Source organism: Lactuca serriola, chromosome 6, assembly GCF_051521515.1.
Source record: "Lactuca serriola cultivar US96UC23 chromosome 6, Lser_US96UC23_V15, whole genome shotgun sequence".
Classification (NCBI taxonomy): domain Eukaryota; kingdom Viridiplantae; phylum Streptophyta; class Magnoliopsida; order Asterales; family Asteraceae; genus Lactuca; species Lactuca serriola.
This window is the reverse complement of record NC_136413.1, coordinates 88,425,663-88,439,841: the sequence shown is the minus strand read 5'-3', so window position 1 is coordinate 88,439,841 and position 14,179 is coordinate 88,425,663. Positions and strand designations below refer to the sequence as shown.

Here is a 14,179-nt window from a genome sequence, read left to right as displayed (position 1 = left end):
ACAAAAATACTCTATAGTTAAGACTACAGACCTTACTCAAATGTCTTAAAGAAGGCATTCCTTTTTTCATTATTTTATCATTATCATAAAATAAAAAAGACATCTTCATGTCTTTAAACTGTTTAATCCGTCTCATAATAACAAGTTTTGTATCAATTCTGTCTATTGACATTTTCAATGAGTCACGGTCAATATCTAAATCGAGCAAACATAATTGTTTTTATATTTATTGGCTACAGTTTCTTTATATTTAATATTGCGAGGGGTTTATGCGGTTCATTTTGAAAGAATATAAATGAGTTTCTATCTTTTGAAATAAACAATTGTATTTTACAATATAACCATAAAATAACAATATATTTTCAAAGTACATCATCAAATGTTGGATTATACTTGCATAAACCTCTTTTCACGCGTGGTCAGCTATATGTAATTGTTTCCTGTGTAACAAGTAAAAAATGTTTGAAGGTACTGATATGTAACGAGGAAGGTCGTTCAACTAATAAAGCAAAAAAAAAGTTATCTACAAAGATAATCTTCAACTAATATATATATATATATATATATATATATATATATATATATATATATATATATAGTAGTTTATAACCCATGTGAACCACGTTTATAAAATTAATTACACTTTCATTTAAAAATTCATAATTATTAATTAATTATTTTAAATAAATTATTATTTTAGAGATATTTTTTTAGTTATATAAAATTATAATCGTTGATTTAAATAAACATGTGAAATTATATCACCTTATAATCTATATTAATTTTATTTTATTTTTCAATCTAATGTCAATAATTTAATATAATAAAAGTAAGAAAATTTGAAATTATAAATTTAAAATGAAAAATCAATTATTAATTTAATGTAACTAGAGTGAGAAATTTAAAATTTAAAATTTAAAATGGATAATTAATAAGTTGACAAGTGGCATTATAAGTGATATATAACATTCAGGAGGAGTTATAGTTGTACGACACTTGTCAATAGAAGATTAAACTTATTTTTTTATTAGAATATATATATATATATATATATATATATATATATATATATATATATATATATATATATATATATATATATCGATTTCAGTGTATTTCCTTCATATTTCAGTAATACCAATAATCCTGATTTTTTTATAATTATTCTGGAAAATCTACATACATTTGTATTTTATTTATACATTCTCTCGCATATAACGCGTGTCATAATCTAGTTTATTAAAAACTAGAACAAAAAAATGGAAAAAATTACATAAATGGTCTTTTTGGTTTATCAAATATCATAAACTGAATCATTGTTAATTTTTGTTGATGAACATGGTCTGTGTGGTTTTCAAAACATGCGTGAATGGTCATTTTTGCTAACATTGTTAGTTTTCGACTAAACTGCAAATTTGGTCCCTGTGGTTATCAAAAAAATGTGGATAGAGTTCAAAATCTTTCAACTTGTACCATCAGTCCAAAATTAGATCTTTTTTGTGGATATGGTCCCTATCAAACTTAAAATGACGATTATACCCTTTTAATTTGTTTTTTTACATTTTTTTATGTTTTCCTAATATCAGAATAATTAAAAATAAATAAAAACACCTACCCATGCCATCCCATCCTACAATCTCTCTCTCTCTCTCACTCACTCTCTCTCCATGGATGAAGCTTCAACCACTCCATTCACAGCCTCATCCCTTCTCCAAATCCAAACCCAAAAACCACCCTCACTACCACTTCCCAAATCAGCCACTAGTCACCACCGGAGACACCCAAGAACACAACCATCGACCTTCACCTCTTTCAACCATCTTCAACCTTAACTATAATCCCACCATTACAGCCTAACCTTAACCACAAAAACCCACCCTTATTCCTCCTTTTTACTGCAACTATAACGCACCAAAACATAACCAATACCATCACTATTAGCCACCTTATACCTTTGTTAACCACCAAAAATCAGTTTGATCGAACCAAGGATGGAAAAAGAAAAAATCTAGTGATTAATCGATCTAGAGAAGAAGGAAGGCTGCTAATCAATTTTTGAGAAAGTAAAAGGAACGTCGGGAGAGGTTGCATTTGTTTTTGTGTAATCGATTTTTAGACAAGAAAGAACGAATTTAGCGTAGAGCAACGATCAATTTTGAGAAAGAAAAAGGAGGTTGTGTTTCATGGAGGGGTACCCATTGAGTGTGAATTGGTTTTTAGAATAAAGGAATGAGAGCAAGAAGGTCAATTTATGTTGCTGGATGAGAAAGGGGGTTGCGGTTCTCTATCATCACCCTTTTGTCCGGCCACCATTACCTCCATCAATGGCATCATCGTTCCCTTTGTTCCTCTGCATCTCCGGCAACAGCATAGTTGCTGCCTTCCATCGTTTCCCCTCACTTGATCTTTATCTTTTGCCTCATTCAATCGCTTGTCCTTATTTTCTTTCCATCTTCGATCTATAAACAAAAAGGAGGGGAGAAAGAAGGATTTGGAGGTGGTTCATGATGCAAGAGAGATTGAGAGTTGAGGGAAGGAGAGATATACCTAGGTTTAGTTTGCATTATGGGGGACGTTTCCAACAGGAGGGAAAAATAGGGGGTGTGGTTTGGAGAAGACGATGAATAAAAGTTGTGTGTGTATGTACTTAAGAGAGATAGAGGGAGGGTGGGAGAGATGGGGTGGGGGTACGGTGAAACGGGGTAGGGTGAGTTTTTCTTATTTTTTTAATTATCAAAATATTAAAATAAAGGCTGAAACATAAAAAAAATGTAAAAAACAAATTAAAAGGGTATAATAGTCATTTTAAGTTTGATAGGGACCATATCCACAAAAAAGTTCCGATTTTGGACCGATGGTGCAAGATGAAAAGATTTTAGACTCTATCCATATTTTTTTGATAACCACAGGGACCAAATTTGCAGTTTTGTCTTAGTTTTCGTATATTAGTTTAAGGGCAATTTTTTATTTTCAGGTAACATGGATTAAGTTTTTGTTATCATGGATAAACCATATGGACTATTCATATAATTTTTTCTATATTTTATGTTTTAAAGTTTATAGCTTTTCTACCATTTTACGTGCTTAATTCTATGTACGTTTCCTACGTATTAGTTGGGTTTAATATAATAACTTCCGTTCATTAACTTAAAAAACGTATTATATTCGAGTTTGTCAATGTTTTAATATATTTTTTATGTTTTTGTGTTTAAGTTTATATACGTTACTACATACGAGTCATGTTACATATAATAACTTATGTGTGTTAACTTAAAAAAAATACAAAAATAAAAAATAAAAACTAATTTTTTACGTAAAATATAGACAAAATTACGTAATTAGTCCCTATGGTTTATTTATAGTAATAAACTCAGACCTTGCTAACTGAAAAGATCAAATTATCTTTATACTAACCGTGCTAGCAACAATTGCCATTTACGTAAATTTTAGAAACCATAGGACAATGTTTGTCAAAAAAAATAATAATAATAATTGAATTTGTAACATTTGATAGACCACATAGCAAAAATTGCCATTTACGTAAATTTTAGAAATCATAGGACAATGTTTGTTAAAAAAAATAATAATAATTGAATTTGTAACATTTAATAGAACACATGGACTATTTATATAATTTCGTAAAAAGAATGTTTTTAATGCAAACTAATGCCAACATTGACTGTTAATGATATCAATGACCAACAAAAAGTTGGTGGTAAATGATGAAGATGAACTTTTTTTTCGTATATATAGTGCTTTATGTGTTCCTAATAAAAAACCAAAACGCCACTCGTTTAAGCTATACGTGGCCCACCTGGACAAGAGTCGCACCTTTTTATTTCTTTCCCTTAAAATGCCTAAAGAAGCAATAAAATATTAGAAAAACTAATAACTAGTTTCATATTCTTACCTTTTTAGTTTTGTTTGCGTTATCCAGTTTTAAAATATTCACCTCTCAAATATATGCCAATATTATAATTACTCATTTACTCCTTATTAAAAAGAATTCATTCAATTCATTTTAAAGGAATTCTAATAAATACTTAAATTTCATAATGGTGTAGCGCTTCTAATCAAAGTATTTACTTGCTAAACGTTTAATTTCATAATGGTGTAGCGCTTCTAATCAAAGTATTCATTTTAAAGGAATTCTAATAAATACTTAAATTTCATCATGATTTGAATCAAAATTAAAAAAAACTTGGCTACATTTAAACAAGTTCACCCATTACTTAATCTAACTCCGAAAATTTCAATTCATAGTCATAGTTCTTAGTCTCGAATCACATCACTATTTTTATTGATGGTTATTGCATTTGATTCCGTCTACAGGTAGTCTTTTTGGATTTTATCGCATAACTTGACCACCAAAATATATCACAAGATGGGAATATATATATATATATATATATATATATATATATATATATATATATATATATATATATATATATATATATATATATATATATATGTTTATTATCGGTGGGAACCACGACTATAAAATTAATTAGACTTTTACAATAAAAATTTAAAATTATTAATCAATTATTTTAAATAAATTATTAATCAGTAGATATATCAAAATTTTAAAGTTATTATAAATTCAAATTTAACGTATAATTAGAAAAATATAAATTTGAATTTTGAAATGAATTGTCTAATATATTTACATGACACATGACATAATATTAATATTAATAAGGAATTGTATTAGAGTGACACTTGACAAATGAGATTAAAACTATTCATTTATTAGAATATTAATATATATCGTTTATTTCAAATGTCATAATTAAAGTCGTTCATGTGCACAACCGATACATATTATATAAACAACATGAGGACAGTTCATATATGCATCAATACAAACAAAAACTCATAAGCATTTGCATTTACATCATGACTCGCTGTGTTATTATAATTTTCTCGCTTGTCTTGTTACTACTTGAGACTACAACTGCCAACCAATTGGTAGCAGTGAGAGGAGGAGATGATAATGGTTCTGTGAAGAAGTGTTTTGAGAAGGAGAGACATGCTCTCCTTCATTTCAAAGCTGGCCTTCAAGATCCCTATGATACTCTCTCTACATGGAGTGTTGACCAACATGACTGCTGTGAATGGGATTGGGTGGTTTGCAACAACCAAACAGGTCATGTGGAAGGGCTTATTATTGGGAACGGTGGTCTTGTCGGTGAGATTAGCCATTCATTGGCTAACTTAAGCTACTTGAATGGTCTTGATCTTTCCTCCAATTCTTTTCATGGACCCATTCCCAGTTCCATTGGTTACTTGTCCGAATTATACTACCTCAACCTCTACAACAATAATCTTAATGGTGTCATCCCTAGTTCCATTGGTTTCTTGACCAAATTAGAGATATTTGACCTTTCCGAGAACTCTCTCTGTGGAAGCATTCCTCCAGAGTTTGGAAACCTCACAAAGTTGATAATTCTTAACCTTCGATTGGTTGGAAGATGTAGAGTAGAAAGCCTAGACTGGTTGTCTTCTCTATCTCATTTGAATGAACTTCTTATGGAGGGCATTTCCCTAGCCGGAGCAAATAATTGGGTGAATGTGATTTCAAGTCTCCCAAAAGTAACAGCTGTAAGTTTATGGGGGTGTGAACTCTCACAGGTCATGTATCCATATTCTCCTTCTGTGAACTCTTCTTCATCTATTGGTACCCTTTATCTCGGTGACAACAATCTCACCTCATCCATGTATCATTGGTTGTTCCCATTAACCAGCAATAACCTTATTGAACTTCATCTCTCTTACAACATGTTAGATGGGATACCCAGATATCTTGGTAATCTCTGTAGTTTGGAACGGTTGTACTTTACTAACAACTCTGCTGTTGTTAACTTTCCTTCTTTTCTTAACAACCTGTCTGGATGCACATCTCATACATTGCGAGAGTTGTATGCCTCTCATACCCGATTTACAAGGTCAGTTTCCGATGAAACCCAAACACTGAAAAATCTTACCCATCTTGTCATGAGCTCTTGCAAGCTAGGCCCTCGCTTCCCTAGATGGATTCATATACTGAAAAAACTTACCCATCTTGATATATCCGATAACAAAATTTCAGACACCATTCCTTTGGATTTTTGGGGCATGTGGCCTTCTCAATTAATGTACTTGAATCTATCTTCCAACAACATCAGCGGGAAAGTACCTGATATATCATCAAATTTTGGCAACAACTCAGTTATAGATTTGAGTTCCAACAGCTTATATGGCACAATACCCGATGTCCCTTCCACTTTGATGTTATTAAATCTTTCCAGAAACAAGTTGGGTGGAGGAATCCCAATTTTATGCCAGATTGTCGATGGTCTTTTACAATTTCTTGACCTCTCACATAACTCTCTAACCGGACAACTTCCAGACTGTCTGCAGCAGTTCAAACAACTAAAGCTTCTTAATCTTGGACACAACAATCTATGTGGAAGGCTTCCTAGCTCTATTGGATCTTTGATAGATCTCGAGGCATTGTATGTCTACAAGAACAATTTCTCTGGAGAATTACCTCTGGCTTTAAAGAATTGCACAAGTTTAAGCTCGTTGAATTTAGGAGCCAACAAGTTTTCTGGTAATGTGCCGATCTGGATTGGGGAAAACCTAAAGGGTTTGTATGCTCTTATCCTAGGATCTAACAACTTCTTCGGAACCATTCCACTGCAATTATGTCAATTAGGAAATCTTCAAATTTTAGACTTGTCAAGGAACAATCTCCATGGGACCATCCCTTCATGTTTGAATAATCTAACAAGCATGGTTCAACAAGGATTCTTACTGCCACAAAATATGCATAGCTTTCCAATTTTCTTGTATCCTTTAGGTGGTGGTGGTATTGTTAATCTCCATGAAACTCAGTATCAGTATGTTGACCATGCAATAATAGAATGGCAAGGAAATGAACGTGAATTCTTTAGGAATCTGAGATTGTTAAAGATGATTGACCTGTCAAGCAACAACTTAACAGGACAATTCCCATATCAACTTACCAATCTCTACGAACTTGTTGCCCTGAACTTATCAACTAACGCCCTAGTTGGAGAGATTCCTGTGAATATTAGTCAGATGAAAAACCTTATATCTTTGGATTTATCTAGAAATAATTTTTCTGGAGGGATACCATCAAGCATGTCTCAAATGACTTTATTGAATGACCTAGACGTCTCATTTAATAATTTGTCAGGGAGAATACCATCTAGCACTCAACTCCAATCCTTTGCAACTTCAAGATATGATGGAAACACACAACTTTGTGGACCTCCCCTTACTAAAAAGTGTCCTGGAGATGAACTAGAAGTGCCACCTGCCATTGGTGAGCGTGAGGGCGATGGAGAAGGCGTGGATGAACTCCGGGGATGGTTCTATATGGGAGGGGGAATTGGTTTTGCTACTGGATTTTGGATAGCATGTGGGGCTCTACTCCTTAATCGTCGTGGGAGACATGTTTTTTTTCAATTTCATGATAAGTTCAGAGATTGGGTTTATGTGAAGATAGTAGTGTTCTTTGCAAATTTTCAAAGGTTTGTACATGCATAGTTTCTCGTCTAATATTTTCTGGTTTTTTCCTAGTATATATGTTGTCTTAAACATACCTATTATTGTTCTTATTCGTATTAACGGCTAGATGTATAGTAATGTAATTTGGCAGGGGTTTCAAGTCCCCAATATCAATAAAATTGCCACCAACACCACCATGGGTGGCCATTTTCTTGTGTTGTGTGAAATAAGATATCCTGAAAAGTTCATATTTTGTAGCAATAAACTTGTTGCTACGAAGTCTACAATCACTACAAGAAATCTGGGAATAGGGGCGACAAATGTCGCAGCCAAACACCCTAAATGTCGTCGCTGTTTTCCTTACCGGCAACATGTTGCCGTTAACACATCGCCGCCAATGTGCTATCGTTAATGCTCAAATGTTGTCGTTGATATTGTCACCGCTATTAGCATTATCACTACTATTTCCGTTGCCAGTAATTTTCGTCGTTACTAATGCCACCGCGTTGCTAATGATCTTATTGATATAGATGTCACCGTTAATATTATTTTATATAGAGAAAAATGATACTGTAGCCCTACAATGTTTTGTCTATTTGTTCATTCAGTCCCTTAAGTTATTTTTGTGTTAAGTTATTTTTGTGTTTTTAAGAGAATAAAGTTATTTTTTATTAGTTCATTTGACCGACAAAAAAAAAAGTGGGCCGAACTTCGAACAGCCCAACTGCTTCCATAGAAAAATATTGTGACAACATAGACCTAAATGAAGTGGTCATATTGGATCATGTAGAAGACTTCTTCGGAATGGCATAATTGGGAGATTCATTCCTCCATCTTCAAAGAACACAATGGTTTCATATGCCGTGTACCACTTCTATTTGTTGACATGCCTAGTCACACTTGATTGTATGCTTTTTTTTTTAATAAAAAAAATTAAAATTTTTTCCAAAAATCAAATAAAATTATTTTTTATCTGTTCAAACCCACACTACTTGCAGCTCCTTTCTGATGGATAGCTTCGATGAATTCCGTAAGTCCCACACTTTAAAGTTTTTCTACCCTGCAAAAATCAAATATTCATTACTCTTTTTCTTTGGGTGGTGGGATGTAATTCATCTGTTCAGATTGATTTCATTGAAATTTTGTTGTTGTAATCTTGGAGATGAATGTATTTGGGTTATGTGTGACTGTTATAGTTTGCGGGATTTCAGTAGAAGCTCAGCTCAATTCCACCTGCAATTCGAATGCTTCCATGGTATTGAAGCGTTTCATTAACGGAATGGAACCCGCCACTGATGGATGGACCTCGAATTCTTCCAATTGCTGTGATGGATGAACCTCGAATTCTCTGGTAACGTTATCAAATTGGAACTCTTACGAAAAAGATTAGTTGGTACTTTGGCTGATTCAATGGCTAGTTAAACCAACTTAGAACCCTAAATCTCTCTCGTAATCTACTCAAAGGAAATCTTCAACTTGCCCCATTTGGAAATTCCAGATTTGAGTGCCAATGAGTTTCTACTTTATGGATAGTAAAATAACTGTTACTAATGAGCATTGAACTTTGTTGCAGAAATCAGTGATGTTGTTCCAGCTGCTAAGAATAACAGGGTAATTCAAAAGGGTTTGTTCTTGAGAGGTATTATGGTGGTTGGAGCATCGAATTGGTACAATCAAAAAAAGCAAGGAGTACAACTGTTGATTGCCATGAATAATAAGTTCTAGCCATTACGTTTAGAACATATCAAGATCCTGAAAACGAGAACAAGAAAAGTTCTTAGGCTGTATGGGCTGTATGGAGTGGTCACTACAAACTCACCGGAAAAGTGGTGCCACCTCTGCGCCACGTCCCTTTCACCACCAACCCACTCCATTATGGAAATGGTCACCACTAACATCATTCATTTTTTTATTTTTTTATTTTCTTAACATTATGTTAAATAATATATATATATATATATATATATATATATATATATATATATATATATATATATATATATATATATATACTATGTTATAATTCAAATAATAATTATCCATTCTTTAATTTTAGTATAATATACTTAAAATTTTCATTTAACACCTCCATTGTCTAATTATTAGAACAATACACTTAATTTGTTATTTAAAATATGGTGATATATATGTGTGGGGCTGAGGGTTTAATTTAATTTAAATAGAAGTATAAGGGTATAATAAGAGATAAAAAAATATTTCCAGGGACCATAGATGTAACTTCAATCAAAAAGTAAAGGGAGGAAAGCGACGTTTCCTATTGGTCGTCTTGGTTCGTCTGTCTTTGCACTCACGGATACTCACGCCACGCCCAAGTCACCAGCTCTTGGGGTGGTGTTCACGGGTCTTTTGGATGCCACGTAGGCGTTCCACGCATGAGTTTCTATCCACTCCGGATAGCCTTAGGGATTGAAGTTGTATGAATAGGAGGAACGATGTGTGTCTATGTATGTGAGAGGAAGAAACCTGTCGTTTGTAAGGTTAGGTAACCAACTTTCAATTTTGTTTATATTTAGTCATTGAATTTTTTTTTGTGCTTAATTTATCCCTAAATTATTTGAAATTACATATATTTTATTCTTATGACCGGTTGCAACCGATCAGAAAGGTAAAATATGAACAATTTCAAATAATTTAAATGTAAACTAAGCATGAAAAAAAAATTAGTGACAAAATGTGAACAATGTTAAAAGTTCGTTGCCCTTTCAATTTATTATCTCATAAATAATGTTTTTTTACCTTGGTAAATCATACTATTAAGTTCTTCACATGGACGGCTACTAAATTTAATTATATTATTTTATATTGATGTAGAGTTTAATTTTTAAGATTTAAAAAGTATATTTGCTTTCACTAAAAAATATTAAGGGCGTAACATGCAACATATGTCGCCGTTAAAGGTATCAAGAGTTATCGTATCATAAGTGATGAAATGTCACAACTAATAAACCGTTGATAACGTTTTATTGGAACTTTCTCGTCCTTATATATCTTGAAACACATGTTTTATATATAATGTAACAATTGTTGGAACTAGTTTTAACATGAAATTGAAAAACATAAATAATAGTTATTCATAAACACAAATTGTTCACAATAATAGTAGAAATCATATATGACTTGACAAATGTGGAATCTCTCATTGATGAGTTCTTGATGGTTTCTAGTTAAACCATCAACTATCAAAATGTTATATCAGATCTTGAATCTGAAAAATGACTTAGATTTATGAACATTGAGATGTAATTCATGTTTAATAATCAAGTATGGGCTTGATTAATTGTTCTCTCTATAGCAAGGCTAGAAGGAGTAAGAAATTATTCTAGAAAGAATATATATATATATATATATATATATATATATATATATATATATATATATGGACATATATACACATTTAGTAATACTTGTTATATAAAGATTTTATCATACTTATGTCATTGACTATGGTCATTATCATACTCATGACATTGACTATGATCAAACCTTTTCACAAGTAGCTATGATTAGATCAACAAGGATATTATTTACTATAACTTCATATTCTTAATATGACATATAGCAAATAGATTTCAAGAAAGAATGTTTTTATTAATAGACATCTACTAGAAGATATATCTATATATATATATATATATATATATATATATATATATATATATATATATATATATATATAGCTTAGTATGGAGGTTTTCTTAATCCATGTTATCCTAACCAATGGTGTAAGGCTTAAGATCCACTTGTGGATATAAAGTAAACATCTCAAGGTTGGAATAGTCATTTTAATATAAAGATACAATGTATGCTTTTATATCAAAATGAAAGGAACTTGTGTTTGTTTAAAAAGAACTAGTGGGAGGATAGTGAGATTGCTAATCTTGTATGAATGAGACATATTTAATCATTTGAAATAACATTCCGACTATACAAGGTGGTTTTCACCTTGACTCGAAAAGTATTTCTAAAATGGAAGACTTAGGAATGACAAGATACATTCTTGGAATGTAAAATCTATAGAAATAGATAAATATGAATGTTGAAAGTTTTAAACTCGTTTGCATGAATTAACAATATCTTGAATGAGGTCAAGATACAAGATTCCTTTGGATGATTCTTTGCATTTTTACATGACACATTTTGAGTCTGTCTCAAAAGACCTAGCACATACGTTGAGCTAGATGAAATGATTTATATTTTGTTTGCTTGGCAAATGAATCCATCATTTATATCCTATCATGACATACAAAATTGAATACATGGTTAAGTCACTAGATGACTGTGAGAACATTCTAAGAGTACTTAAGAAGAGCTAAGAGAATGTATATGAGATAATTAGTTTAGAATAAAATCTTGGTGTAAAGAGCTACATATGATTTTGATTTCTAAATAAATATAGATAATTATAAATTATAATTGGATTCTAACTTTATTTTGGAATGAAGAGTAAGTTTAGTTGGAATAAGGTCCAAGCAAAACATAATGACACAATCTACTACAAAATAAGAATACAAAAATTTTAAAGTTGAAGTCAAATATAATTGGATGGATGAGTTCATTGAAAAACTATGTTGATTTCTACCATTCAAGGATCACATAGAAATCTTTGTGACTTCGAGAGTTCACTTAATCAAGCTAAGAGACTCTATGTCACGAAAGAACACCAATCATATTCCCCAAGATATTTGACTATACCTAGAGTAAAAGTCAAATATGGGATATAGTATTCGTGAAATTCACACAAATTAAATTTAGTCGAACCCATTAACAAAGTCTTTCCTTTTAATTTAAGTATGAGTGGTCATACTTCAGCCATAAGACTTTTATTATTCTAGTAATGGGATTTTGGTTTGAATTTAGTATTTGGATATTAGAACATTAAGACAACAACTATTATATTGTTTATGATATATTGGGATATGATCATTGCATCAATACTTGCTGTGTTCTATATTAACATGTCTAATCCATGAATAATCTTATTATTCTAAAAGTTGATAGTCGGTCATGATTGTGGGAGCAGTTATGAAGTAAGACTAATATGAATTGGATTGGTTTACTCTTACCAGATGAAAGTAGTCAAGTGGTTGTAACCAAGTTTCATAGGTACTTGTTAGAGAACTAGAACTGAACGGACCCACATCAAGATCAACTCATAAATCGCAGTCATGGGTGACACTTGATTAAAAGGTACTATCTTTGTATCCTTAACACCTATATACATAGTGGGACTTAAGTATAGGGAGTACTGTGCTTTGATATGGTCAAACGTTGATCCTTAACTGAGCAGTTATAAAAGCCATTTTCAGGTATGGTGTGGCCTATGAAAAAGGCTTATGTAGTCAAGATGAGATTTATTCCTCTTAATAAACTATTTCTTTATATATATATATATATATATATATATATATATATATATATATATATATATATATACACACACACACACACGTATAAGAACTAGCCATGAGATAGGGTATGGGACATATGTATCTTCTTTTTGGAAAGGAAGACCAAGAATGCTTCACTTTTGAATTGTTTAATGACAAAATTGCAAGAGTGGTCCCTGTGGTATATCAAAACTAGCAACTTTGGTCCAAAATGGATTTGGCTCGCAAGGATGGTCCAATAGTTTTGTTTTGTTGCGATTTTAATCCAATTTCCTATGAACTTTTTTATAATGACGGATTTGCCCCTTATTATTTTATTATCGATTTTTCTTTTATTACAACAATTAAAGAAAAATTAAAAATAAAATCTATCTCTCTTTCTCTCTCTAATAAACCGATACAATCAACACATATCCTTGTTCTTCCCTTCTGCATTCGTTCCCAGCCAAGAACACAAGAGAATTCTTATTCTTTTCATGTATACTTGCAAATGAGAAATATAGCCACTCCTTGTTATTGCTTCATCTTCTTTCCATGGCAATTTCAAGCAACCAAAACAAAAACCTAAACCTAGTGATTTACACCCCATCGATTCTTTCAAGCAAAACAAACATACACCCATCGATTTCCTATAAAAGATTAACCTCACTTATCCATTCCATTTATCCATTTCTGTCAGAATCAATCAAAAAACACTCATCTTAACCTAAATCTATTGACTAAACCACATGGATTTACAATCAAAGTAAATAGAAGATAGATGAAAGGAAACATGTGATTGTCGAGCAAACAACAACGCCGAACACCCCCCCCCATCGCACCTGCCCTTCTTCTCGTTGAGCTCCACTGCCAAAACACACCACCTGCACCGATGTTGTTGCTCTCCTAGCTTAACTGGTTCTCCCTTCCGCATCGCACCTTGTTATCAGAACAAGAAGAGAGAAGCTTCACTGCCTTCCCTTTCCTTCTCTTCGGCCCCATCAATTTCTGAAAACAAAGCTTTCATAGGAAATCGACCCTCACTACTGCCCTACCTATCATGTTCCCTCACTTGTTCCATGGTCGACGACCACGTTATACCCACTGACGATCTCCCTCGTTGCTATCAATCGACCTAGGAGCACCAACATTAGCGGCATGCGAGCCTTCTTCTCTTCCCATCGTGAATCGCCATCCACCGTCGAACCACACCCCTTAATCGAAATGTTACTTAAGATTTCTTACGATTCTTCATTTTCTCTGGTCCCGTC

General features: G+C 32.3%; 1 protein-coding gene across 1 annotated transcript; it reads left to right on the top strand.

Annotated features, from left to right (window-relative positions):
* Positions 1-4,890: 4,890 nt before the first annotated feature.
* On the top strand, positions 4,891-7,751 carry LOC145060562 (receptor-like protein EIX2). The gene has a single exon (XM_079008206.1). The coding sequence runs from the start codon at positions 4,903-4,905 to the stop codon at positions 7,558-7,560; it is 2,658 nt and encodes an 885-aa protein (XP_078864332.1). The 5' UTR covers positions 4,891-4,902; the 3' UTR covers positions 7,561-7,751.
* Positions 7,752-14,179: the final 6,428 nt, after the last annotated feature.